General features: G+C 37.1%; 1 protein-coding gene and 1 non-coding gene across 3 annotated transcripts in view; both read right to left on the bottom strand.

Moving 5' to 3' along the window:
• The window catches only part of DIAPH3 (diaphanous related formin 3), a 546908-nt gene that overhangs the window by 116195 nt on the left and 404587 nt on the right, over positions 1 to 26126 (bottom strand). For both annotated transcript variants that reach the window (XM_027116137.1, XM_027116138.1), the window contains 2 exons: positions 16320 to 16415; positions 15749 to 15805 (listed from right to left, as the gene is read on the bottom strand). In XM_027116137.1, the coding sequence (XP_026971938.1) occupies positions 15749 to 15805; positions 16320 to 16415 (153 nt within the window). The remainder of the gene's footprint in view (positions 1 to 15748; positions 15806 to 16319; positions 16416 to 26126) is intronic.
• LOC113625874 (U2 spliceosomal RNA) lies at positions 1133 to 1320 on the bottom strand. Its single transcript, XR_003434921.1, has one exon. It is a non-coding gene; the product is annotated as a U2 spliceosomal RNA (small nuclear RNA).

Here is a 26126-nt window from a genome sequence, read left to right as displayed (position 1 = left end):
GGGTCATATGGTAGTTCTATTTGTAGTTTTTTAAGGAGCCTCCATACTATTCTCCATAGTGACTGTACCAATTCACATTCCCACCAACAGTGCAAGAGGATTCCCTTTTCTCCACACCCTCTCCAGCATTTATTGTTTGTAGGGCACAAAAACAGAAATATAGATCAATGGTACAGGATAGAAAGCCCAGAGACAAACCCATGCCCCTATCGTCAACTAATCTATGACAAAGGAGGCAAGAATATAAAATGGAGAAAAGACAGCCTCTTCAATAAATGGTGCTGGGAAAACTGGACAACTACACGTAAAAGAATGAAATTAGAACACTCCTTAACACCATACAAAAAAGTAAACTCAAAATGGATTAAATACCTAAATGTAAGACCAGACACTATAAAACTCTTAGAAGAAAACATAAGAAAAACACTCTGACATAAATCACAGCAAGATATTTTATGACACACCTCCTAGAGTAATGAAAATAAAAACAAAAATAGGCAAATGGGACCTAATGAAACTTAAAAGCTTTTGCACAGAAAAGGAAACCATAAATAAGACAAAAAGACAACCCACAGAATGGGAGAAAATATTTGCAAATGAAGCAACAGACAAAGGATTAATTTCCAAAATATACAAACAGCTCATGCAGATCAATAGGTATATTTCTGACAGAGCCAGAAGACATGTATAAGAATGTTCTTAGCAGCACTATTTGTAATAGCCCAAATCTAGAAACAATATAAATATCCACGAACAAAAGAAAAAAAATTCACATATTCAGAGTGGAATGCTAAATAACCATTAGAACAGACAAATTACAACCTCACACAACAGCATGGATACAAAGTGTAAGATTGTATTTATAAAAAGGACAAAGTAAGTCTAGTTAGTGCTGTCACAGTCAGGATATGTGTGGGATGCGATGTTATGAAAGGGAGAATCTGGAAGGGGCTCTGTGTTTCTAATAATGTTGTTTCTTGATCTGGGTATTGGTTACATAGGTAAGCTTACTTTATGAGCATTCATCAAGCCAGGTACTCAGGAAGTGTGTACTTTTCTATATGTTATTCTTCTATATACAGTATACATTTAAAATGCAGTAAGAAGTATAAGAGTATAAGATATGTTTAAACAAAACTAAATAATACTTCCCAGTGCAGTGAAATGTGGTGTTAGTTTCTGCCAAGTATTTTACTGAAACAAGGAGAGGGCTTTGCTGAGGCAACAATTTGTACATTTATAAGTCTTTTATTCCTGATTTTGAAATACTAATAAGAACAGATACTACACTTGATCTTAGCCAAAAGGCTGAGAAGCGATAACGGAATCACTTTACTGTACACCTGAAACTAACACAACATTGTAAATTAACTATACTCCCATATAAAATAAAAATTAAATTTAAAATTTTTTCAAATAATAAAGAATAATGTTTCTTAAAAAAAAGAAAGTAGAAATAGTATTTGGTATTTCTTGAAAGAGGACAGTGAAGGGTTAAAGAAGATCTTAGTGTAAAACTATAAAGACACTCTAGGTAGGACTACAGATCTGTTTAGAAGAGGAACACGTGACTAACCCTATAGGTCTACAACATGGAAACAAATAAATCACACTTTTCAAAACAGATAGGCCTGGACCTAGGTGCAGAGAAACTACCACAAAGAGAGCATACCAGCAAGACATGAAAACTCATCACAAACTAATAATTAAAAACATTACTCTCAAAACCTCCCCTTTTCCTGGCTTTAAAACAAACAAATATGTAGAAGACACAGAGTTAATTTCTAGGAAACATTACAAGTTACTATGACATAGTACCTAGAGTTACTGACTCTGCCTACTTAGTTCCATTACTGAATATATTTATCTCTCACCCTGAGCAGACCATGTCTTTTTATATTTAGGTGAGGAAAGGGAATGGGGATCAGTGAATGAAGAGAAAGGAGGTTAATAGAATGGAGAGTAATAGGCCTTGTCCGGTTTCCAGCAAATGGGTAGCAAACAGACAGAGCAGTGTTCAGGAAGTGATGAAAACCTTGAGACTTATTAGAGAGGATACTGCTGCCAACGGCTGCAAGTGTAGCACGGATCCCAGGGGCTCTCTTGGGCGGTGCTTCTCTCTGCCTGGGAGACTGTACTAGTTACCTCTTCACGCCCTATGCCCTTCATTTATTTCTGTCTGCACGTTCAAAAATAGAGCCTCATCATCATTATTTGAGAAGTTGCCTCATGACAGGTCACAATGAATTTTAAAAGATACTTTTCTCTTTTTTTCTCCTCCTTTGGGACATGGGGAAGACTAAGACAAAGGGATGAAATTATACTTTTCACCCAATGATAAAATATACTTTGGATTAAATAAAACCCTGCTCACGGTTTAACAAACATCAGCTTAAGAATCCCTTAGCCTAACTATATTAACAAGAATAAGAAATAAAAGGACTAATAATAAAAGTTTCTTGGTTGTGTCTTATACTTGTAACCTTAAAATTCTACGGATTTTGAGTTATTAGCTTGTCAGAATCAAAGTACAAGGTGTTATTAACATTTTTAATGCTTAATCTAAACAGTGTTTTTTGGTTCATCTTTCAATATGGGTATGAGAATTTTGTTTTCATTTGCATATTAGCACTTTTCTGCTGCATACATGCTTTAATGGGAAAAGTATGAACATATAATTTAACGGCCTAATCATATTTCAAAATAAAAAGAATTGCCAGAATCTTTTAACCTTGAGGCTACGATAATGCACTGGGTGAGGGTAAATGAAGTCAATACATGAGGTAAACGGTGATGCGCTAACACTTTCTTTAGCATACTTCAATGTTCCTTTATTTCATTATTCCTCTAGAAATCGGGATTAGGCAGCTCCTCTAATTAACCCAAAGATGTTTGACTAATAGGAGGAGATTGCGAGCATAATTAGTTAAATGATAATGTACATAGCATTTAATGATCATTGTCATTTATTCTAATATCAGAGCTAATAAATGGTGAAACTGTTTAAGCCAAATGCTATCATATCACAATAACGTACATCATGGCTAACACTAATAATTTCTAATTTACTTGGGAATCAATGGGACCTGCAGCTTTCTTAATGCATGTCAATGCTTTCTTAAATAAATTTATAGACCCTCATAAAGTAGAAAAATATTACCTCCTTACCTAGACTACATAACAAGTAGTCATACCACCATTCCCCTCCAAAGCACAAATAGTTCTTCTAGCTACATTAGCTACATCCTTGGCTTTCATGAGGCCAGTGTAATGTATTAAGACACTAATTTACAAACACTCACTCAATAACTGTAACTAATATGAATTCCAAATGCAAATCTCATCCCATTCTCTTGTTTCCTAAGGATTCAGTGAATACAGATTAGCCATCAAGTTCTTATGCAGCACTAGAAGGCTACTTTTGCTCTAAAAGGCAAAAAAAAAAAAAAAAAAAAAAGAAAAAAAATAGAGTGGTGCTTGATTTTCTCTATTATGCATTTCCATCATTTTCTCTCACATTAAGAATTACAAAGGACAAATATATTCAGATATGTGCTGCAAAATCACTGGCCAATGCTATCTACAGGACACAAAAAAAGTGGGAAGACTGTCTGATTTATATGGAGAAGCACAGTCATTATCCTGAGCTAGAGGTACCACCGTAACTCACTCTCATCACCCATATCATCACTCTTTAAGAAAGCATAGTGAAGAGCACTTTAGTCTCTGGATCACATAAAAATGAAAAGCTGAAAGCTAGAACAGAGAGAAGTCTCCTTTATACACAGTTATTAGAAGAGAGAAAGTGAAAAAGAAAAATGAAAAATAAAAGTAAAATCTGTGTATTTTAGTAAAGAAGGAGATAGACAACTTGCGAGAGATTTTAGCTTCTGGTTATTCTCAATAGGGATTAAACTGAGTCATTAGGTGTTTTGCCATCCTGACTGCCCACCTGCTGCCCATTTAGATGTTTCATACTTCTAACTTTAACTTTCGTTAAAGTTAATGGTTACTTTATGAAGAAATCCAAAAGGCTTCCAATGAAACACAGCAGTCCACTGTCCCTGACTCTCTTCCTTATTGATGCTTCTCCTGCTATCTCTTGATTCAGCAATTATAGACATTACTTATTGATTTTCTATTGTGATAGATTGAAGCTTAATATCCTCACAGCTTGGGTCTCTCCATAGGGCTGCTCACAACATAGCTTCTCCCAGAACCAAGGAACGGGGAGACACAGCACCCAAGACGAGTCACAGTATCTTTTGTAACCTAATCTCAGATGTGACATACTATCATTTCTACCCCATTCCGCTGGTTATACAGACTAATGCTGGAAAATGTTTGGGGGGTGGGTTACATGAGAAAGAACAACAGGAGGCAGCGATCACCGAGGGCCATCTTGGAATCTGCCTACCACAGTGCTTTTACTATTATGACTGTAAAATAGCATACAAGGCTATGCCAAATTCCAGTAGTGTACCATGATTATACAGTTGACCCCTGTACAGCATGGGGATAGGGGCCCTGACCCTCCACGCATTTGAAACTCTGCATAGGATTTATAGTCAGCCCTCCATACACGAGGTTCCTCCCAGCTGTGGTTCCACATTCATGGACTCAACCAACAGCAGATCGTGTAGTATTATAATGTTTACTACTGAAAAAAAAATGTGCATATAAGTGAACCCATATAGTTCAAACTCATGTTGTTCAAGGGTCAACTCTACATCACTTTTTTCTAGAATTAACAATTGCTTCTTATTTTCCTAGTGCCTATCACTCTTTCCATACTTGTCCCCAAAGCTTTATAATACAATTATACAATTGTACACAGTCGTATACAGTTATACAAATATAATAAAAATTGTACAGTCAGATATATCAGATTATCTGTAAATTCTACATTTTCCCCCTTATCTTCCCTAGAACTCTGTATGTTTATGCTTTTCAAAATACTGTACTGTTTTTTTCTGCTACTATATTTTTCATATCCAAAAGATTTTTGTTTCTAATCCTTTTATACATATATATATATATCTTATATATATGACATATATCATCCTATTCTTTTCATCATTGAAATATTTGACATCTTTGCAATTATTATGGTGTTATTCTCTGTTTACTAAGAGTTCCTCTGGTTTGTTTCCCTTCTTTTTTCATGTTGAATGTTTTCCTCAAATGTCAGCTGATGAGTCCTTGGGCCAAATTAATATTTCAGAGAAAATAATTTGTGTGAGTAGGCTTGTTAACTAGTGGGCTTCTCTGTGGAATGCTCTTGCAGTAAGTTAGCATTTTTTGAGGGAAGGGGGCCCATAATGCCAGTATCTGAAGGCCTTTTCTCTAGACTGTTCATTATCTCAGAAAAATCTTCTGTCATCTGCTTGGAGTATAAGCTTGGCTTCCACTGAGTGGTGACTGGGGCCAGAAGAGGACTGTGCTATTCACGTCTCCTCTTTTCTCCTGGAGATCCACCTCTGTGTTCAGGTTACCCCTGTTTCCAGTGCAGCACCTCACCTCTGGCTTGCACCCCATTTATAGTTTCCAGCACAATTTTTCCAAACAACATCTGTACCTCCCACCTCCTGGAGGGGAGGAGGAAAGGAAGGGAGGGAAGTGCAGCCGGAGGGTCACAAGTCGACTTGGGAGCCATGCTGCCTGGATGGAGGTTGACCTGCTCCTTTGCCATCACCCCCACTTTCAGCTGGGTGTCTCATTCCTCTTGTCAGTGGTTCCTGGCACCCGTGACTCCTGAGCCCTTATGTGATGCTGTGAGGAGCACATCAGTCTGTTTCTCATTGGGATCCCCCACTGTTGGGGATTGAACAGTGTCACCCAAAATTTATGTTGAAGTCCTAACACCTGGTACCTGTGAAAGTGACCTTATTTGGAAATAGGGCTTTTGCAGATGTAATCAAGCTAAGGTGGGGTCACACTAGATTAGGGTGAGCCCTAACCAAATGATTCGTGGCCATATAAGAAGGGCATGTGAAGACACAGAGACACACAGGGAGGCCATGAGAAGACGGAGTCTGAGATGAGAGTGACGCAGCCACAAGCCCAGGAACATCGAGGACTGCCGGCCACCTCCAGAAATGAGAGAGGGGGAATGGGTCCTCCCTCGGAGCCTCCAGGAAGAACCAACACTGCCAACACCTTGATTTCGGACTTCTAGCCTCTGGAATTGTGAGAGAACAATTTTCTGTTGTTTTAAGGCCCCCAGTTTGCGGTAATTTGTTTGGTAGCCTTGGAAATGAATACACCTGGATTCCAATTTCCTCTCTCCCGCAATATCTGCTTCCCTGTCTTTATATGCAGTTGTTCCAGGTTAAACATGTCTTGACTTCATAGAAGTTGACACTGGTTTTCATTACTCCTTTTCCTTGTGGCTTTGTGGTGACTCCCATGGGGAAAAGGAGGTAAAAATACCTTTATTATTTTATTTTAAAACCAAAAGTCTCTATAGACTTTTAATTTTTTGTCTTTTTCTTTTCTAAACTAATTCATACCAATTAATGCACTTTAAGTGCAGTATAGGACCTATTCATAGTAACAGAATTAATTTCAATCTCTCCAATTAGCACACCCATTCTGCATACTACTGTCACTTTGCTCAAGAATTTATAATCTTTCTATTGACACATGCATCATGGAAGGTACGCAGAGAAGGGGAAGAATGAGGAGGAACTAACATCTATTGAATTTATTAGCTATCTACTCAACTGTAGGTACTTTAGTATAGTCCCTATTTAATCTTCCAAATAGTCTATGAAGCACATAGTGTAATTTCTCTTACAGCTGAGGAAAAGGAAATCCAAAGGTTAAATAAGCTGCTAGGGTCACCCTTTTATTAAGTCAAGAAGTCAAACCAAGGCCTGTCTGCCTCTAAAGCTCGAGCCTGACTCCATGCTGTTTTCAAGTCATACTGTTTGACCAGATCACCCAAGGCTTCTATAAGCAGGATTCAAGAATCTGGCTAGTTTTATGCTTTCACAAATAGTCAGTGAGTAAGAACGGCTATTGCTGTTTTTTAAGTAACTACAATACCTGACAGGCACTTGGCAAAACCTTTATTTCTGATACTGATGACAATCTTGAAAAGTGGTTTCTGTATCTGTGGCTACTCCAGACTGAACTTTAATGAGGGGCAAATAAAATAAAATATAAAAGTAAATCTAGTAGTGCCTTAGAAATATTGAGTTTAACACCAAGCGTTGTTTTTGTAGGAAAAGATCTCAGACACATGATGTAGTTGGCACATGCCTGGAGGAAAACCAGCTGCATTAGGGTCCCCACCATCCCTGCTAGAGTGCCTTCCTCATATGTAGCACGACACCCAAACAATGCTTAAACACACTGTTTCAGCATTGTATTTAGATGGCATAGATGTTCCAACAGAGTGTCCATTATTTTCCTAATTAAGTACTACGCTATTTTAAAACATGAAATACCTTATCCTCTAAAAAAGGGATGACTCTGCTTGGCTGGTGCTCTAAAGCAGCAGTCCCCAACCTTTTTGGCACCAGGGACCAGTTTCATGGAAGAAAATTTTTCCAGGGACGGTGGGTGGGGGTGTGGTTCAGGCGGCAATGAGAGCATGGGGAGCGGCAGATGAAGCTTCGCTCGCTTGCCCGCTGCTCACCTCCTGCTGTGCCGGTTCCTAACAGTCCGCGGGCCGGTACCGGTCCGTGGCCTGAGGGTTGGGGACTCCTGCTCTAAAGCACACTCAGTTGGCCTACTGCCAAACTGACCCCTATGGTTACATCTGGAGATTAACCTTTAGAACTTTTAGGCAGTTGGAGAACAAAATGCCCTTTGTCACAGGGCCTGTGAAGCACCTGGGCTACTTTTCTTTCCCTCAGACTTTACGGACAGCCATTATTACACAAGTAATAGCCTCTTTTTTCAGCTGGGCCATTGATGCAAAAATTATCTTGCATCTCCCTGAGCAGTAACCTCTCACAATCCATCTAGGAGACATGCCATCCTCCACTGCCCTTGCCTTCCTTCCTCACCCAGAGACTGTCACTTTCAGGAGGAGACCTTATACCCTAGTTCTCAGAGAAAAGACTTCATCACGTGAGACCTCCAAACTCCCTTACTCAATATTTGTATCCACTTCTCTCCATATATCCTTTCTTTCCACCGTCCAGGTGCTCTCCCATCCCATCCCCCAGCAACCTCACCCTCAATACTGCCCCACCAAACACTCATCCCTCCCTTCCGGAGCTCCTTCCCTTCAGAATACAGACAGTAAAGCCAGAGCCACACGAAAGGCAAAGAAACACAACCCCTTCATTGAACTACAACCTGTTCTAGTTCCAGCTATTTCCCTTCTGTTTCATTCTTTCATAGCCAGGCTTTTAGAAAGGACAGCCTCCACTACTCTAACCAACACTGTCTGGCTTCAGTCTCTACTATTCTACCACAACTGCTCTTCCAGAGGTGAACAGTGACACCTGTGTCCTTCAATCCAATCTGTGCCTGGGCGCTCCTCCATCCTTTCCTTACCTGGCCTTTCTGAAGCCTATGGCTTTGCTGACTGCTCTTTCTCTTGGCCTCTGGGAGACTGCTCTTTCCCAGCTGCATAACCTAGTGAGCCCTGCACACACACCTTCCTGCCTGGGAGATCCAGCAAGACTAATGACAGTCCTGGGTACAGGTGATGTCTTCCCCTCCCTGCCTCCTGAGTGAACCTCCACAGTAGCACAAGTTCACTGGACCTTAACTGTTTATCCGAAACAATTTATTTGTCACTAAAATTGTAGATCCACCAACCATTTGATATGTTTTCCACATTTGTGATTATGTCAATGAAAGTTTAGTTTTCAAATGACAAAAAAATAACAGTAAAAGTCATTTGAGAACTAGACTCTTATTGACGTAGTCACAAATGGGGAAAACACGTCATGTATATATGCATAAAAATGTAACATGTAAAAATAGAGAAAATATGTAAAAAACCAGTAATAAAACAATAAAATAATTATTTTTTATTCTTTGGAGAATTTGATAAAATCAACAGATCCTTTGAGCAGGAAAAAAAATATGCCCAAGCACAAAATCTAAAATGAAAGTACAGAGTTAAAGGAGCTTCTAGAGTCTATCCATTGACTCCTTATAAATCCAGACTCTGAACCTATGCTATAAGAAAAGGAGAGATTTAGAATGGGCCCCAAAATTTAAAGATAACAATTATAGTCCACTGTGTAACACAAATAGAACAAGAGACATATTAATCATAACAACTATTTCAGAGAAGTCAAGGACATAACTTTTCTTATACAATAGTTCTTTATCTCCTTTCACTCAATTTAGTCTCAGCCTTCAACTTACATCTGTGAGTACTCATTAAATGAGAGGCATTTGCTATTTCTTGCATAAATGTCCTTTTAAAACAACTTGAGGTCCTCACTACTTGAGAACTTTCTAACCTGTTCATGCTTAAGAGTCTGTTTGATAATGACTAGCCAAAAGGTTGTCCTGCCCTGACTATAAATTAGAAAGGCCTTTCTGTCTACCCACAGGGCATCCTTACACAGGCAGGAGCCCTGCTGAGTTTGTTCTTCCTTTTGCTTGACTACATAGTAAATAGCAGAGACTGGTGTTTGAATAAAATGTGAAATCACCCAAATTGTTTTATATTCTTGGGCTAGAAAAGTCTCCTTAAAAAATGTTTAAGTTTTTTGACACTTACAGGTAGTACTTAATTCTGCTTGAAAGCCCAAGTGTAAGGGTGTCAAAAACAATTAGTATTTTAATAGTTCCCTTCCTTAGGCAGGCACAAATTCATCAGAAAGAGAACAAAAAAAGATTCTCAAGAAATTAAGCCAATGACATTTAGCAAAATCATATAATTTGACTATATTATTCTTTATGCTCTTTCTACTTTAAAATAGGATACAGTTAAAAAAATGGAAATGGTAGTTGTCACCACTTACTACTTTGATAGATAAGGTTTTCTAGACAAAGACTGGTTTGGTGTCGTCCTCACTGTTTTCAGAAAAGCCTTATGGTAGTTAGTGCTCAATAGACACCACTGAAAACCTTACAAATTTCATAATTCTGCCTCAAGACAAATTCTTGCTGTTTCGGAAAAAGGTAGGTCAAGAAATAAGGGGACCCAAGGCTGAGTGAAGCAGGGAGGGGGGATGGTTGTGTGTGAAGTTTTAATATATCAACAACAAAGCCTGTCTTGTGCGCCCCCCTTAGTGTTATTTTGTGGGAAATCATGCCAATTCAAAGATATCTACCTAGCTTCACATTTAATTCTGACTTCCAGTCTTGGAGTGGCAGAGCAGCTGTGTCTGGAGGCAATACAATCTTATTTCTATAAAAATCTCTCAAAGCTCCATACATAAGTGGAAGAGTCAAAATAGATAATCAAATCCAAATTAAGCCTATTAAGAATTGATTTGGTGTAAAGATAATATAGCAAGATTTTGTTTAGGTTATGGATGCTCACTGAAAATGTGTAATCCTTGTTTGCCTAAAATTTTGATTACGTTTTATCTTATTTTGTCACAGTTAAATAGTTTTATCATTAGGGATTTTAATTGCATATAGTTTATAGAATTCTTTCTGATTACTCTATATCCAGTTAATTAAAAAAAAAAAATCCCACCGTACCACTTAATGAAAAGAGAACCATCTAATGAGATGCAATCAAACTGCAGGCAGATGCACCATAAGGTGTGGCCGAACAATTCATATTTGTGAAAGCTTTGTCACAAACATTTTACAGAGTCTACAAGGGAAAAGAAGTCCCTGAAGAGAGTAGAAATCACTGTACCCTGAAAAACACTAGTCACTCAGTGGTAATACCACTCAGTTTTATAAAGAAAAAAAGAAAGAAACAACCAAAGAAAAAGAAATGGGAGTCATACCAAGTCATTTCAAGGACATGGAGTCATACCAAGTCCTTGAAAGTCTTCTTTCAACCTTCATAATGTGGGCTCCACTATTATGCAATCCTTCCCATCTTCATCCTTTTTCTGTCTCTCACTCACTCTGTTACTCACCTGTGTCCATTCCTAAGGCTCAGTCCTTGACTTGCATTCTCTAGCTTTGAAGATTTCCTGCAGGTAACTCATCTGCTTATGCAGTGTTAGCAAGTCTTTGTGAGGGTATCAACACAGAGCTCTAGACTTGGCTTCTCCCCTCGTACCTTGATCAGCTCTCTAACTCTCCCCATTCCTTGCAGCCAAACCATGTCGGCTCAAAGCGGCTACAAAGTCCTTTCGATTCTTTCTTCTCTCTAACATTTGTCACTTTGATTCCATACAAACTGCTCAGACCTGTCATTTTCCTGCTCAAAAACCTCAGTAGTCCAAGTTCTTGGTCTGGCATCAGACTCTCAATATACTTATTCCCTATCTGGTCCTTTATTTTTAACCAGGCCAGGTGATTCACTAACACTGATTCACCAACACCCAAATATGGTATGATTTTATTAAAATGTGTTAATAAATATTTTGATTATCTTGACTTACTATTTTCTACAAACTATAGAAAATCTTTAGATTTCAAATGCACTGTATTAAGTAAAGAAATGAGATAATGCCCTGTACTCATTAGCAGATGCTTTCATTTATTTACTGTTGTTAAACTTTGCTTGATTAAGCAAGGGAAAGAAATCTAATTAATAAGTAACTCTCCACTGCTAAGGAGTAAATAATCCAATCAAGATTGAGCCTAACCCTTCACATCTAATGCAACAACCTTCAAACCTGTGACGATCAAATATCTCCTTTTGATGACAGATAACATATTAGGGAGAAGATGAGAAGGATAACTCCTAGCTAGAGATAGAGCTTTAGCAATTGGCATACTAAGTCCTACTTATTTGGGTGACAACCGCAGACCCGATTTTGCTCAATGTACACTAATTGTTCTATGCAAGCCTAAACATAAGCATGTCTGTTCATTCAACACATTCTTACTAAATATCCATGTGTCGGGCACCAACCCATGGAAGAACTGGGGTTACGGCAGTAAACAAGCCAGAAACCCTCCTTTATTGTCTTGTCTGCACCCTGATGGGACTCAGGAGTAGTGTGGCAGACACTGAATAAGAACATTTTAAGGCAAATGTGTGTTGCATAATAGGAAAAACCAGGGTGCTAGTAAGAGCATATAGGTGCTTATAAGAGCATACAGTTTTACAGGGTTCAGACTAAGGTTCAGAAAAGACCTCCTGGGAAAGTGTGTGCATGCTGCTTCTGCTTCTTCGCTCACGCTTGCCCTCAGGGTTTTGCCTCATTTCTACTTATCCTTCAAAACTTAGCTTTGATTTCAGGTCCTTCTAGAAGCCAAGTTTGAATTGTCCTCATAAAGTCTGGATTGGTCTTTCAGACTTCTTGGTGTTCCAAAAGCTCTGTGCATTACCGCTATCTTGGCATTAATTAGATATATGAGAATTGTTGCTCATCTGTCTCCCAACTAGATAGTGGGAGTGCATATTAAGTGCCCAGCAAGTGCTTAATACATTTTGCTAAATAAATGAATGAGTGAAGGTTTAGCAAGGAAAAATACCAAATACTTAATTTCTTCCTAGGTCTTAACAGACAAAGCAAAAGATAAAACAGGGAAAGGTTTTAACCAAACTATTTTGGGTAGAGATTTGGAGCACAACACAAGGGCTGAATTATTCAGTGTGTACAATTTCTGGAGTTAGAATATTGTACTTTTGAGGTCATCTTTTGCCAAAATATATTCCGTGATATTTTAGCCCCAAGGTCTCACAGGATACTTTATCAGGATTTTCTCATTCTGCAATAAAAGATGATCTCTGTCTCTCTCTCTACACACACACGCACACACACACATATATAGTCTAAGTCTATATTTATAATCTATATATAATCTAAAATTTCCATGATCTTTCTAACAGAGTATAAACTTATTAGATTAATTTAGATCTTTTAATAGAGAGTTTATTAAAAGAAATAAATAGTGGTCCTCATTCAAGAAGGTGGTTTATCCTTGTAATCCAAGCCTCAGATAAAGAAAAGAATGCTATCTAGTGGTTCAATCTGAGAACAAGGGAGAAGATAGACCAGAGGCTAGAAAACCTCTGAGAGGGTGTGAGGGTGTATCTCAATAGCTCGAACTTATGTCACAAGAGAAAAAAATGTACACACGTGGTTCACCCAGATGATGGGAAGAGGAAAAGATAGGGATTCAAGCAGTTGTATTCAGAGCACGATGTGGGAGAGAGATTAAGAGCTTGGACTCAAAAGTCAGATGGACCTGGGTTTGAAATTTGGTCATAGGACTGGATACAAACTATCAGACCTGTTCAATCCTTGGTTATTTTTGACTATAAAATAGAGATAAAAACATTGACTATCTAATAGGATTATTAAGAAGATTAAATGGCATATGTATAAAGCATTTCAACATATTGCTTGGCTTTTAACTTAAATAACTCAAGCAAAGTAACAGTAAATATTAACTTTATTATTACTATTAATATTATTATTTTATTTAGGATGCAAACAAATTTAAAATAATTGTAGAAAATCTCATATATCTTTTAAAACTAATGAGATAATATCAACTACTATATATTTTTAGAAAATATAAATATCAGGTGTTAGTTTTGTTTAAGTACATGAAAGCAAATTAAAAAATAAACGGGGTTTCCATGTTACATTTCAGTTGCATAGTTCAGTTGTAGGGTTAGTACTTTCAGTGAAAACACACTAATTTTTAGAAAAAGATTTCAAAATGAACTCTGAAATGTCACCTTTTTCTAAAAAATATGCATGATGCTTGTTGCAATGTCCTTAACCAAATTCTGCATTTTTCAATGTCTAGTCGGATAAATCTATCTTTATACATACAATCCTTAAAGATTAGTCTGGTGGTTTGAATTTTTTTCACTTGGTTAGAAGTATAAAGGGAAAACAAAAGAAATATCAATGAAAATAAGTTTTTAAAATATTTTAATCCACTACATTTTTATTAGAACAGAGAATTTGATCTTTATGGTATATCTCCTTTGGTTTGCTGTATAATCTACTTGCTTAATTATCACAAAAGCCTTAGAACTTACGATAGTACATTGGCCTTGGTAGAGATAGAAATGTAATGCTCACCTGCTTTTTTCATCTGGACCAGAAGTATCACAATTTACAATTATAGATGAACCTTTGTAGCCTGGACACTTTACTAACATTACAGTCACAGAAGGACTGTGTTTCTCAAGGCCAGTACACAAACTTATCTTAAATAATTTCCCCCTACAAAATGGCCAAAATATTTATTTTAAATTAAACACAGCATGGGTATATGTATGCCATTATAATCATATCATATGGCTGTGGGTCTTTTCTTTAATGACTTACAATGGGGGCTGAGTTGTTTATTTCATATATTGTATTGATAATAATAATTAAAAAATCTAAGTACCTATATTCAATCAAACAAGAAACGTGATGGAAATCAAAACTATATTACGGTTGTGTCACTAAAAAGCTCTGTACTCTAAGAAAGTTTTCAGCCTCTCTGAGTTTCTCTGTCCTCTACAGTTTTTGCCATTATTTAGTATATCACAATGACTCTAAATAATAACCCAAAGCTAGCGATTAATTATCCACAATGAATTTTTCTGACTTATTACAATTTTTTCTTCCTATTGTTAGACTAGGAAAAGGCAAAACAATAAAAACATACTATTGAAAAAAGTCAAAAGATCTATTTAAAATTTTGGTGTAGATTTTTACCTTTTCTCTCATTTATTAAGCATGTATTATGTATACTTTACCTTGAGCAGTCAGGATCTACACAGCTATTAAAAGATCATTACATCCATGTCTTTTTCTTATTTACCGCATACTCTTTTTTATGTTATCCTAGAAATTCTACTTAAGTTTCTCTACTCAGTCAGATATTAATACTTCTAGAACGTAATTCATCTGTACCCAAAACAACTCTCGAAAAAAATCTGTCAAGTATCTTTTCATTTCTAAATCTGGTAAACTTTGGTAACAATCTCACTGAATAAACGGCAATCACGATGGATGAATTTGACTTTGACCATGAAAGGTAAGCAGAACCCTGTAATACATAACAGTGAGGGAAAGGGAACCAAAGTAAACAAAACCCAATCAACACAAAATGGCATCTTGAAGACAGGAAGAGGGCTCCATGAGGTTGCGTGTTCAGGAGCCAGTTAGAGATGTCTGAAAGGAGTCAGTCTCAGATAAATATCGGAGACTAAGTTAACTCACCTTCTTTTTAGTGATTCTAGCACATCCCGCCACAATAATATCACATGAAGCTCACCTGTATTAAAGATTTTGCCAAAATGCTGGTCACAGTGTTTCACACTGTACTGGCAAATACGGTACAGTAAAACAGGTAACAATTCAATATTTCAAATTGTATCTTAATGTAAAGCAAATCCACTACTTAAAATAGTTCTAAGAAAGCACAATGCTTTTGAAAGGATACACTGGACAACACTGATCAGAATGTGTGAGCTAACTTCAAATAATAATATTAAAAGTAAAACATGCACTTGAGACCTGAAAGAAGAATCCTCGACACTACCTCAAGGCAATAATGGAAGGATGGAAAATATGAGTGCACAATCGCATCGCAAATATGTACATCCACACATTTTTACTATTTTAGTCATACTGAAACTCGAGAACTTCACAGCAACCTACTAAAATCACAGATCAAGAGGATAAAAGTAGATAAGGAGAATGTGCAATTTATGAATACAGTTTATTACCATGGTTACAAACTTTCAGAACAGGCTGAGACGCTGGACTGAGACTTCGCCGAATATCTGTTAAAAAATATATATAAAAGAATCTTAATATAGAGGTCTGTTCATCTCAGGAAGTATAACAGTATTCGACGTATTTCCAAGGTTAAGTATTTCTGGAAGCAAAGCAATGCTTCAATACCCTGAAATACTTGAAGCAATAATGTTATGACTTTTACTTCTCATTTAATTATGCTACTGTGAACTCCACTGGGATAAGGTACATATGGTTCTTTAGATGAGACCTGTCACACTAATCAGGCTTTTCCAGGTTCAGTGCATTGATTTGTTAATGCGCTACTGACACTGGCCAACTGGAACGCTTCTCTCTCTGACACTTGCAAGGGAAGGATTAAACAAACTTATAAAACTTCTGAAGAGTTTTTGCCCACAGCTCTGCATTCTTGACACATGACTTTAAAAGAATTACAAAAAGTGGGGGCAAGGGGATGTTGGCGCGCGCGGGGTGCTGGGGGGGGGGTTGTTCTTTGTGATAGTCCCCTAGAAAGGAACAGGAAACAAGTGTAACGTTCACCTTTCGGCTTCGGTGTCCTTTTCCTTCGGTCGCGGAAGGCAGCCCCCGACTGCAAGGCCTCCAGCAGACTATCCATCACTCCTGTCTCATCACCCTCTGTGAAAAGAGATGCAGGGAATTCCATCAGCCCTCGGGGTTACCATAGCAATGTCAAAGCATGCGCAGAAACTGGTGATGGTATGGTAGGGGGAAAAAAGATCAGATGCCAGGACTAAGCCAGCAATTTCAAAATATGATATGACTTAACTCTCTCATAAATCAAATATCTTTTAATGAAATCTGTCTCATTAGTGTCCGTGTTACTGTCCACTAAAGAGAACCGAGTTCGACTGATTCACTTCAGAGCACTGCTTTTATAGTCTGGTGGCAAAATAACTTTAAATGGAAGGTGGTTCTAGTCATATCTGTGTCTCAGGTTATCATAAATCACATTTCCCTTGTAGAAATGGGTTATTTTCAAGGCATCGGCTCCTTTTCTAAAATCGACCAGGTGTGGGAGAGTATTTCTGTTGTCGTTATTGAGATTCTGCTGTCTAAACTTATACAAAATTATATTTCCAGGTTAATTTCTGTGAACGTGCTCCCAACAATTGATTCTTCATATCAGGATAATTATCCCCAGACTTTAGGTGACACAGAACAATCACTGCAAACTTTTACAGAATGTATGAAAAGTTTGTCTTCTACGATGGAAAATAAACCAAAAGAGGCTCTCAAAAATCTAAATGATTATATCACATTATGATTAGTTTAAATTGATATTCTGTATATAATTGATGAAGATGTGGTTATAGAGCCATTTCTCTCTATCTGGTTATCTTGTAATAATCTATAGCTATTTACAGTTGTCAATGATGTTATTTAAAGGAAGTGGTTAAAAAAAAAAAAGCTTCAAAGAAACTATTGGATCAATCTAAATTCATGAAAATGCCAAAGATTTTTTTTGTCCCTTAGAGAGAAGTTATTTTCAGGCATTCTCTATGAAATTGTATGTCTGGTATACCATCATGTGTAAAGTACTAGAAAACTATTTTCCTCTGGACTTTTTATTTCTTTTTTTGAAACGCAATCCCTCTATAGGGAACAGATGACAAATGAATGCAGTAGAGTACAAATAACACATTCATTTACAGTTTATAAACAGATATGTGAATATAAACATGTGTCAGCCCTTTTCAATCTGGTTCTGTTTCATTTTTAGAGAAGTACTAAACCTCGTAGGTATAATCCAAAAACAGGTGGGTGAGAAACAGAGTATTTGGAGGTTGTTAACTTACACGTAAATTTAATTCTAAAGTGGCTTGATGGCTATTTTAATTAAAATACGTCAAATATTTCAGACACTTTAATTAGTAACTATCTTTGAAAATTTACACTCAAACTCAACTATATTTTTTCTAAAAAGAACTCCAGGTAAAGCTAAATATTTAAGGTTGTGAATATATTTCATTAGTAAAAAGAAACACTGAACATTCTTTAGTAAGTTTGCTGTTGTTAGTGGTACTGATGACGTGATTGTGAAAGTATTACATGTGTATTATAAGCCTGAGCAGATGGGTAAACATGCTGATGCTGTTGGCAACAGGGATGCTTGCTGTGGGATGCGAGATACAAATATGGAGTGGGAGAAGGAGAGGAAGAACCATGAAGTGCTGGATTGGATCTAAAGGTATCATAGAAGATCAAGCTTTAAGAAAAATGCTTTTTCTAGCTTCGTGGCCCAAAAGAGCCTAGAAGTAATGACACTACAGTAGCAATGAGCACAGCTGGCCCTCAGATCTTGGTTTCTAAATATTATTACTCACTAATAGGAACCGGAATACTTAGAAAAATGGCTGATTCTAGGACTGAGATCAAGAAAGTATGAAATGAGTTGAGAAAATATTACTGTGCCAGAAAATAAGAAAGTGCTCAAAGACAGGTAGGGATATATCAAAAGGGCAGAGGAGCCAGACTGAAGGACAGCCTTGGCCAAATTTAGGACAATTTGAGCACTGAATGGGTAATGATGGGAACGGATTATTACACACTGGAAAAAAGAATCATGCATCCATACTGATGCTGAAAATTTAAAAATTTATTAAATATCGGGGAAGAAAAAGATCTGCTTTGAATAAGAATGTGAACCAATAGATGTCAAAGATATAAAGAGGACCGAGTTCCATTAATATAAGAGATAGATAAGGGAAACAGAAAATTCACCATATCACAACTCACACAGTAAGAATTAATTAGGCAGAAATCATCAATGGTTACAAAACCCATTGTATGTAAGGTTATGGAGGAACATGGTATGGAGAAATTTCAAAGATATCACCTTACCCAACTAATCAAATTTGACATCACCAGTAATGGGGCACACTGACAATAATTGTCTCCTGAAGTGATGCACTGAGATGGACACAATATAAACTGTGTAAAAATATTTAACCTGGGAATTCCCTGGAGGTCCAATGGTTAGGACTATGCACTTCCATTGCTGGGGGCACAGGTTTGATCCCTGGCTGGGGAACTAAGATCCCACAAGCCGTGCGGCACGGCCAAAATAAATAAATAAATAAACAAAAGCTTAAAACCATCTTTAACAGAAACAACAAACAACAAAAAAATTTAACCTGCATCTAAACGTAAGGAAACCATCTTACAAATCCAAAGTGAGCGACATTCTGTGAAACAACTGGTCTGGTTTCTTAAAAATCATCAATATCATGAAACACCAAGCAAGAGAAAGAGAGGAGAAAAGCTTAGGGAAGCAGCATTCTAGCTTAGAGGAGATTAAATAGACATGGCAACTAAATGCAACACACAATCTTCCATTAGCTCTCGGATTATAAAAAAGTCACAGGTGACATTATTGGGATAATTAGACAAATTTTAAATTTGCTGGGTATTAAGTAATTATATTGTACCAATGTTGGTTACCTGAGTTTGATAATTATATTATGATCAGGGAGGATAATGTCACTGTTCTTAGGAGATAGATGCTGACATGTTCAGGCTCACTAAACAACTTACATCACAGTTCCACGTTCCCAATTTCACACCTTTGATCATGCTGTTTTGTTTACACAGAACATCCTTCCCACTTTCTTCACCAATCTAACTCCTTCTCCTTCAAGATAGATAACTGAGAATCCTTTCCTGAGCTGTGTGTGCTGAACTGGTTGCCTCTCTGTGTCCTAATGACTTGTGGTACATATAGCAATAAATCCTTTACAATATTGTTTACTTGATGGTTTCTACCACAGAGAGTTTGTTGAGGGCAGGGATTGTGGTTTCCATTTATCTTTAACACCTAGCAAAGAAAGTGTTCATTAACGTATGCTGACTATATTAACAAATGAAGCACTAGCGTGGTCAACTGGAAGGAGTCACCACGTAGAAGAATAAAGGTCACGATGGGGAGGGAACCAGCGGGAGCACATTCCCACCACCACTGTAAACAGCAAAGCTTTGTTCCCTCCTTTCCCTGGGCTCACACAACCATTCAGTTGCCAAACCTTGCTCATGTACATGCCAGTATCCCAAGAAGTGATCCATTGTTTCCTTTTCTGACTAAACTTAATGTTGGTGGTCCAGAACTGAATTATTTTTCACCTGAAATATCGCATGAGTTGCCTAAAATGATGTTGCTTCTCGTTTCTCCCTAATTCTAATTCATCCCATAGAGCACTAAAGCGGAATTATGATGCCCTGGTCACAAATTTTCAATATCACTCACTTCCCACAATATAAAGTCCCAACCCTTTCACTTGGCCCTGACACTGACTCCAACTGCTTTCTAAATCTTATCTCTGGTTTCCAACATCACAATCTGTTCTTTAGCTAAAGGCAACTGCCTGTGATTCTCCACAAACATTTTCTCTCCCATACATCAGTCTCTACCTGGAACTTCTATCCTTTGGTCTTGTCCCCCAGAGCTAATGGCTTTGCTTGGCCTTCATTCCCCACTCCCGCAATGGAAAGAATAGTATATCAGAGAAAGAAGATCTGCATTCTAGTCTGAGTTGTCAACTGGCTACATGTTCCTACATGTTCCTGACATGTGTAATAGAGATAATACCTATCTAGGGTTGATGAGAGGATCAAATGAGATCATACAAATGAAAGCAGTGGTAAATTGCTGAGATAAAAAATGTAGGGAAATAAATTCATAAATGAACTCCATAGTGCACTATAGGAAGTTTATGTAATATCTGATTAGGTTTTCAGCATTGTTTTAGATCCATTATAAATTAAATAACTCTTTAATAGCATATGTGATTAATAACATCATTTCTAAGGGAAGCTCTGATCAGAAATACAGGTAGACTCTTAAAACAATCCAATGTGTAACATGGAGACATAAAATGAAGATGTTTTCCCAAACGCTGAAAATGCATTTAGAATATTCATTTGACACATGTTTGTTGAGGGCTATGATGCGCCAGAACATTACTAGGCATGAAGGACATCTAGATCCCAAGAATTAACAAGAAATGTTTTCAGCTCTCCAGAAGCAGAACAGTGTGCTAGGTATGGGAGGGTTCTATCGGAGATGTAAGTTTTCCTAGTGAATTATGACCTGGTGAACAAGCAGAAGTTGACCATGGCAGGGACTGGGGAGGGAACAGCATACCTGGCAGAAGAGATAGCAGGTTCAAAGGCAAAAGTTATAAATAAAAACAAAAGTGAGGTACAATAAAGTATTTAAAGGACTCATATTTACATTATTCTAATACAAACCAAAGAAATAAAAACTAGCCATTTTTATTGTAGACTAGAATTCAACTTCTTTAACTACAAGTCAATTGATATTCAAAATATTTATTATAGTCTCTTTCTTGCTGTTAAAACTCTTTTAAATAAATAGACTAACTGCAATAGTCAAAGCTGTGCTTTGTGTGAATAACATATCACCTTGTTTAATTTGTAAATCGTATTTTAAGAAGTCGTACAGCATCAAGGGAAATGGAGAAGGGAGAGGTAGGGATGAGATATTTTTAAAGGAGAATCAAGAGGATGTGAGGACAGGCAGAGGGGGATCTGCTAAGGAGATCACATGGGAGACAACTGGGCCATAGGAGAGAACAGTGGCTGAGAAACTAAAAGCAAATCTGCTGGGTTGACCATTTGGAAAAAGGATTGTTCCTTATTTCACAGACCTGTCAGAGAGTTTGGATAAAACAGTGACAGGTATATATACACAAATACCCAGCACATTTAAAAAAAAAATATTAGTATAAACCTAGAAATAATATTGTTGTCCAATAGGAAGTAATCATGGCATGTTAACTGGAGGGGTGAGGAATATTTACACCATTGCACTATTATAAACACTGGCTATTCGTCTGACCATCAGGTATGATAAAATTATAATGTGAAGACAGCAGAGGTAAAGGAGAAGGGGTATACGAGGGAAGTATAAGCGGGGAGAGGGTATAAGGGAACTAAACCTTCTACCACTTAGGAACTCAGTGACTAAAATGAAAAACTGACAAATAATAATCTAAGTACATTATCTAGAAATAAGGAAGAGGTAAATATCAGAAAAAAAAAAAAAACACTAAGAATTAAAAGTGGTTGCCTCTGGGAAAGGGGAGGAAGTTGAGACGGTGAAGGAGAGTGTATTTTATTTTGCTATAAGCCTACTGTATTTCATTTAGGAATGTGCAGAAATCACACTGATACACACAAAGAAACTAAAAAATTCCTGACAGGAAGAGGCAACCAAGAAGGAGGAAGAGGAGAGAAAGAGGTTGCTTCTTGACCTTAACGTGCTTTCCTATGACAAGGGGAAGAAGACAGGTAACAAATGGTCCAATATACAATGATGAGCATTGTGATGGAGATCTCCACCCAGGAAGGACACCTGGCATAGGGCAGAGGGAGAAGGGAAAGCCGTCACAGAAGGCCTCCTGAAGACCTAAGACTTAAAGGAGTCTTTACATTTGCCAGAGCTTCCTGAAGAGGGAAGGCCCTGCAGAGTTCACAGAACAGCTGTACAGGGGACATGAAACACTTGGGAGAACTCTCATGTCCAGGGGAATGGAGGGCAGGTTACAGTAGGGGTTACTGAGAGGTGATGCTGAGGAGACAGGTAGTGGCCAAGTCACCAAGCGCTGAAGAACATGCCAGACTGTGGAGTTTGGAAGGGAGCCATTAACTTATTTTAAATGAAGAATTAACACGGTCAAATTTCTACTTTACAAAGATCACTCTGAGAAGAGACAAGACAAAGGGCAAGGAAAATAAGGAGAAGGCAGGTTTCCTGGTTTAAGTCCAGGCAAAATGCGATTGTGGGAATCAGGTAAAGAACAGAAGTGGTGAAAAAGGAAAAGAGAAAGGAGGAAAAACAGAAAAATCTTGGTCTGCGTGGATGTGAGTACTAAAAAGTGAAGTCGAGGCTAATTTCCAAGTATCCGGTTTGGCCACTTGGATATATGTTGTTATTATTCACCAAGTACTGAATTATTTTTGTTTCATGGTAGAATGGGGCTGAGACAAGAGAAGAATTCAGTTTGGATATGTTGAGATCTTCATGAGATATCCAACTGCAGGTGATTAAAGGTGTCTAGAAGGATGATGGTTTCACAGGTTTAAAACTTGGGGGAGAGGAATTAAATATACTAACAAGTTGAACTTAGAAGCATACTGGTTGTACTGGAAGCTATAGAAAAGAACATAAACATAGTGAAATGGTAATGAACACAAGTTTTGAATTTAGACAACCTGTATTTAAATTCTGGCTTTCCAATTAGAAATCAGTGTGGCTTTGGGAAAATTACTTAACCTTACTAACCTCCATTCTTTTTTCCTCAACTTTGATGTGTGATTAATAATAGCACCTACTTCACAATATTATTGGGAGGATTAAAGGAGATAAATCATGTGTAACACTCAGCAGAGTGCCTGGCACATCATAAGAACTTAATAACAGTTAATCTTTGCTGTGGTCATTACTGATGTTATGGCAGAGCATGAGTTCTGTTAGGAAGGGGGTGTGTGTAGACATAAGGAAAGAGCTGAGGGGAAGCCACATGGCAAGCTAATATGCAAAGGGGATTTTAGGAGGAACCAACTGTTCTCAACCTGTGACCATTTTCCATTGTGTTCACTTTGCACGTGCTTCCAGAGCTCCCCTTTTCACTCCCACAGTCTCTGGCACACTTTCTTTAAGTCTCATCTCATTTGATATGACTTTAGTAGTAGTAAGACATATAATAACCACCTGGAATTTGGCAAGAGGATAGGGAAGGAAAGCTCAGTTTCTCCAAAGAATTGTTGAAAGTGTGCAGCTGATACTCAAAATTCAGAGACTCAGAAGTTAACCCACCTCTTTCTAAAAGAAACACAAGACAGTTGCCCCAACAAAATTACATGAATTTACTGTTCATGCTGCTAGTTACAGACCTTCTGGGGACAAAGCTGTATTTGATTTACTTGCTAACCTAGTTCAGTCTTTAAACTTCTAGAACAAAGCTCAAAATACTACTTAACCCAGACAGCAAAAAGACAGGAATAACACAAAACAACATCTTCGAACATGTCTTAATCTAGATGTGAAACTGAAAATTTATTTGAGTCAAGGGAATTAGCCAATTTTCATTGGGATTTAACTGATAAAATGATAATTAGAACAGTTCTCTTGTATATTATAATGACTGACTCAACCATGAGAAGTGGAATTTTATATTTAGAAACCCAATACTTTAATATTTCTGGTTTTATTCACTATTCTTCATTATTTGCATATCTTGAATTAAATATATTTCCTGTTACAAGTTAGAAGGAAAAATGTAGCATCTTTTACAACGAAGTAAGGTTGTTTTCCTTTTTTCCAAAAGAAACTTAAGAGCAAAGTCAAGGAGCCAAAGTGTTGGGCTTAAATCTTGGCTCTTGCCAGCTGTGTGCCCCTTAAAGACCATCTTGTGCCTCCCTATTTCCTCCTGTATAAGATGGGGATAATAATAGTACGCTCCTCAAAAGGCTGTTGTGAGGATTAAGTGAGCTAATACATGTAAAGAGCTTAGGATAATGCCTCACACACAGTAAGGCTTCAATAAATATTACTATTATTTTTAATATTATGATGACTCTTCTTTTTCACTAATATGGCACACATTGCTGAATGGCCAGTGCAACACATCCATTCCCTACCCTCTCTTTGTCTGCTTCCACTGCAGAAGCTGGAAAAGTTAAAACCTCATTTTCCAAAGCTTCCTTGTAGTGAAGCTGAGGGTGGCCCAATGATGCATTTCTGACTGATAAAGAGTAAGTGATCACCTGTATGGTGCTGCTAGAAACAGAAGAGGCAGATGCTGATAGCCACTCTCCCCCTTCCTCCTATCTTGAATATCTACCAGAGCTGTGACAGCTGTGGCTGCCATCGCACGTTGCTACCCCTTCTCGCTACCTTGAATATGCTTGGACATGTGACAGTCATCATAACTCTGAGCACAGACCACGGGGCCATTCTTTTAGTTGCTCTGGATAAAATATAAGGCTATATTTTTCAAAGCTTGAGTGAAAACTATTTTGCAGATACATTTGAATGTGTAAATGGAATCTAAATGATTTCATGTCTTATAGTAAGTAGAGTTATAGAGATATTTGTAAAATAAAGAATTTTTCTTATATGAACTCTCCAGTCTCAAAAAGAAAAAAAAATCCATTACTGGATGTCATATATAAAGCATGGTTCTATTCTAATTATACAAACCACCAAGAAAAAGGGGTAAAATAAATATACTGTTATATATAAATCAAAGTGTATTGTTATTAACTTTTAATCTCCAGATTTCTTATGATCTAGATTCTGTTGTAAGAAAGTGATTTTGGCATCATAGTCATTCAGCTTAACTCATGAAGATATCTAATTTACCTTCTTCTGGAATTTTTTATGAAAGTTCTTTCATTTTAAAAACTAATATAAACAATTGACCAAATTCCAGAAAAATAAGTTACTTGTCTGCTCACTTAATTCTCCTCTCAAATAAAAAGGGCATAACCACTTTTGGAATGTAAGCACACTTAAGGCACAAAATTTAAAGAAACCATATAGTCAATGAATGAGTTTGTCATTACGAAATATTATAGCAAAAACTTAGTTGTGCTGTATTAAATAGACATCCAACATTAAAAAAAAAAAATACACCAAAACACAACTTCAATCAGACAGACAGAATTTCCCAAAATGTGTACCACAGAACGCTAGACCCATGAGAAGCTCTGTGTGTGTGTCCATGTGTGTGTACTGTGGGGGAAGTAGGGCGGTTCTGTTGTCAGATATGCTTGGAAAATAATGTATAGTATATATTGCTCTTGGCAATTCATATTGAGTATTGAAACGAAATTCATGGTTGAATTTCACATTGACTAAGAAAACTCAATTCATGATTCATGATAAATGTGGCGTTTCAAATCAGTAGAGGATAAGAAAAGATTCAATAACTACTATGATGGTAGTTTATTTGGATCCCACCCTGCTATTTATACCAAAATAAATCCCAGTGGATCAACTATTTCAACATGAAAAAATTAAATTGCAAAATATAGCAGACAGTATAGAAAAGTATATTTTTCATTGGTTCTGAAAGGAGACGATTTTCCTGGGAAAAATCTGAATACCCAAATGTCATATAGTTTGTACTATAATAAATGTCTATAAATCACAAGAACAATAAGAACAAAGTCTACACATAAACAATAAAAGGAGAAACCAGGGGAAAAAAAAATTGAAAACAGGTATTCCCTAAAACTGATTTTCTTGAAATAAAGAACATTATGACTCAGGAAAAAAAAAAAAAATCAACAATCAATAAAAAA

The sequence above is a fragment of the Aethalodelphis obliquidens genome, unplaced genomic scaffold (genome assembly GCF_003676395.1).
Source record: "Aethalodelphis obliquidens isolate GAN/ISIS:26980383/991018 unplaced genomic scaffold, ASM367639v1 scaffold16, whole genome shotgun sequence".
Classification (NCBI taxonomy): domain Eukaryota; kingdom Metazoa; phylum Chordata; class Mammalia; order Artiodactyla; family Delphinidae; genus Aethalodelphis; species Aethalodelphis obliquidens.
The sequence above is the reverse complement of the archived record's forward strand: the minus strand, read 5'-3'. Positions and strand labels throughout refer to the sequence as shown.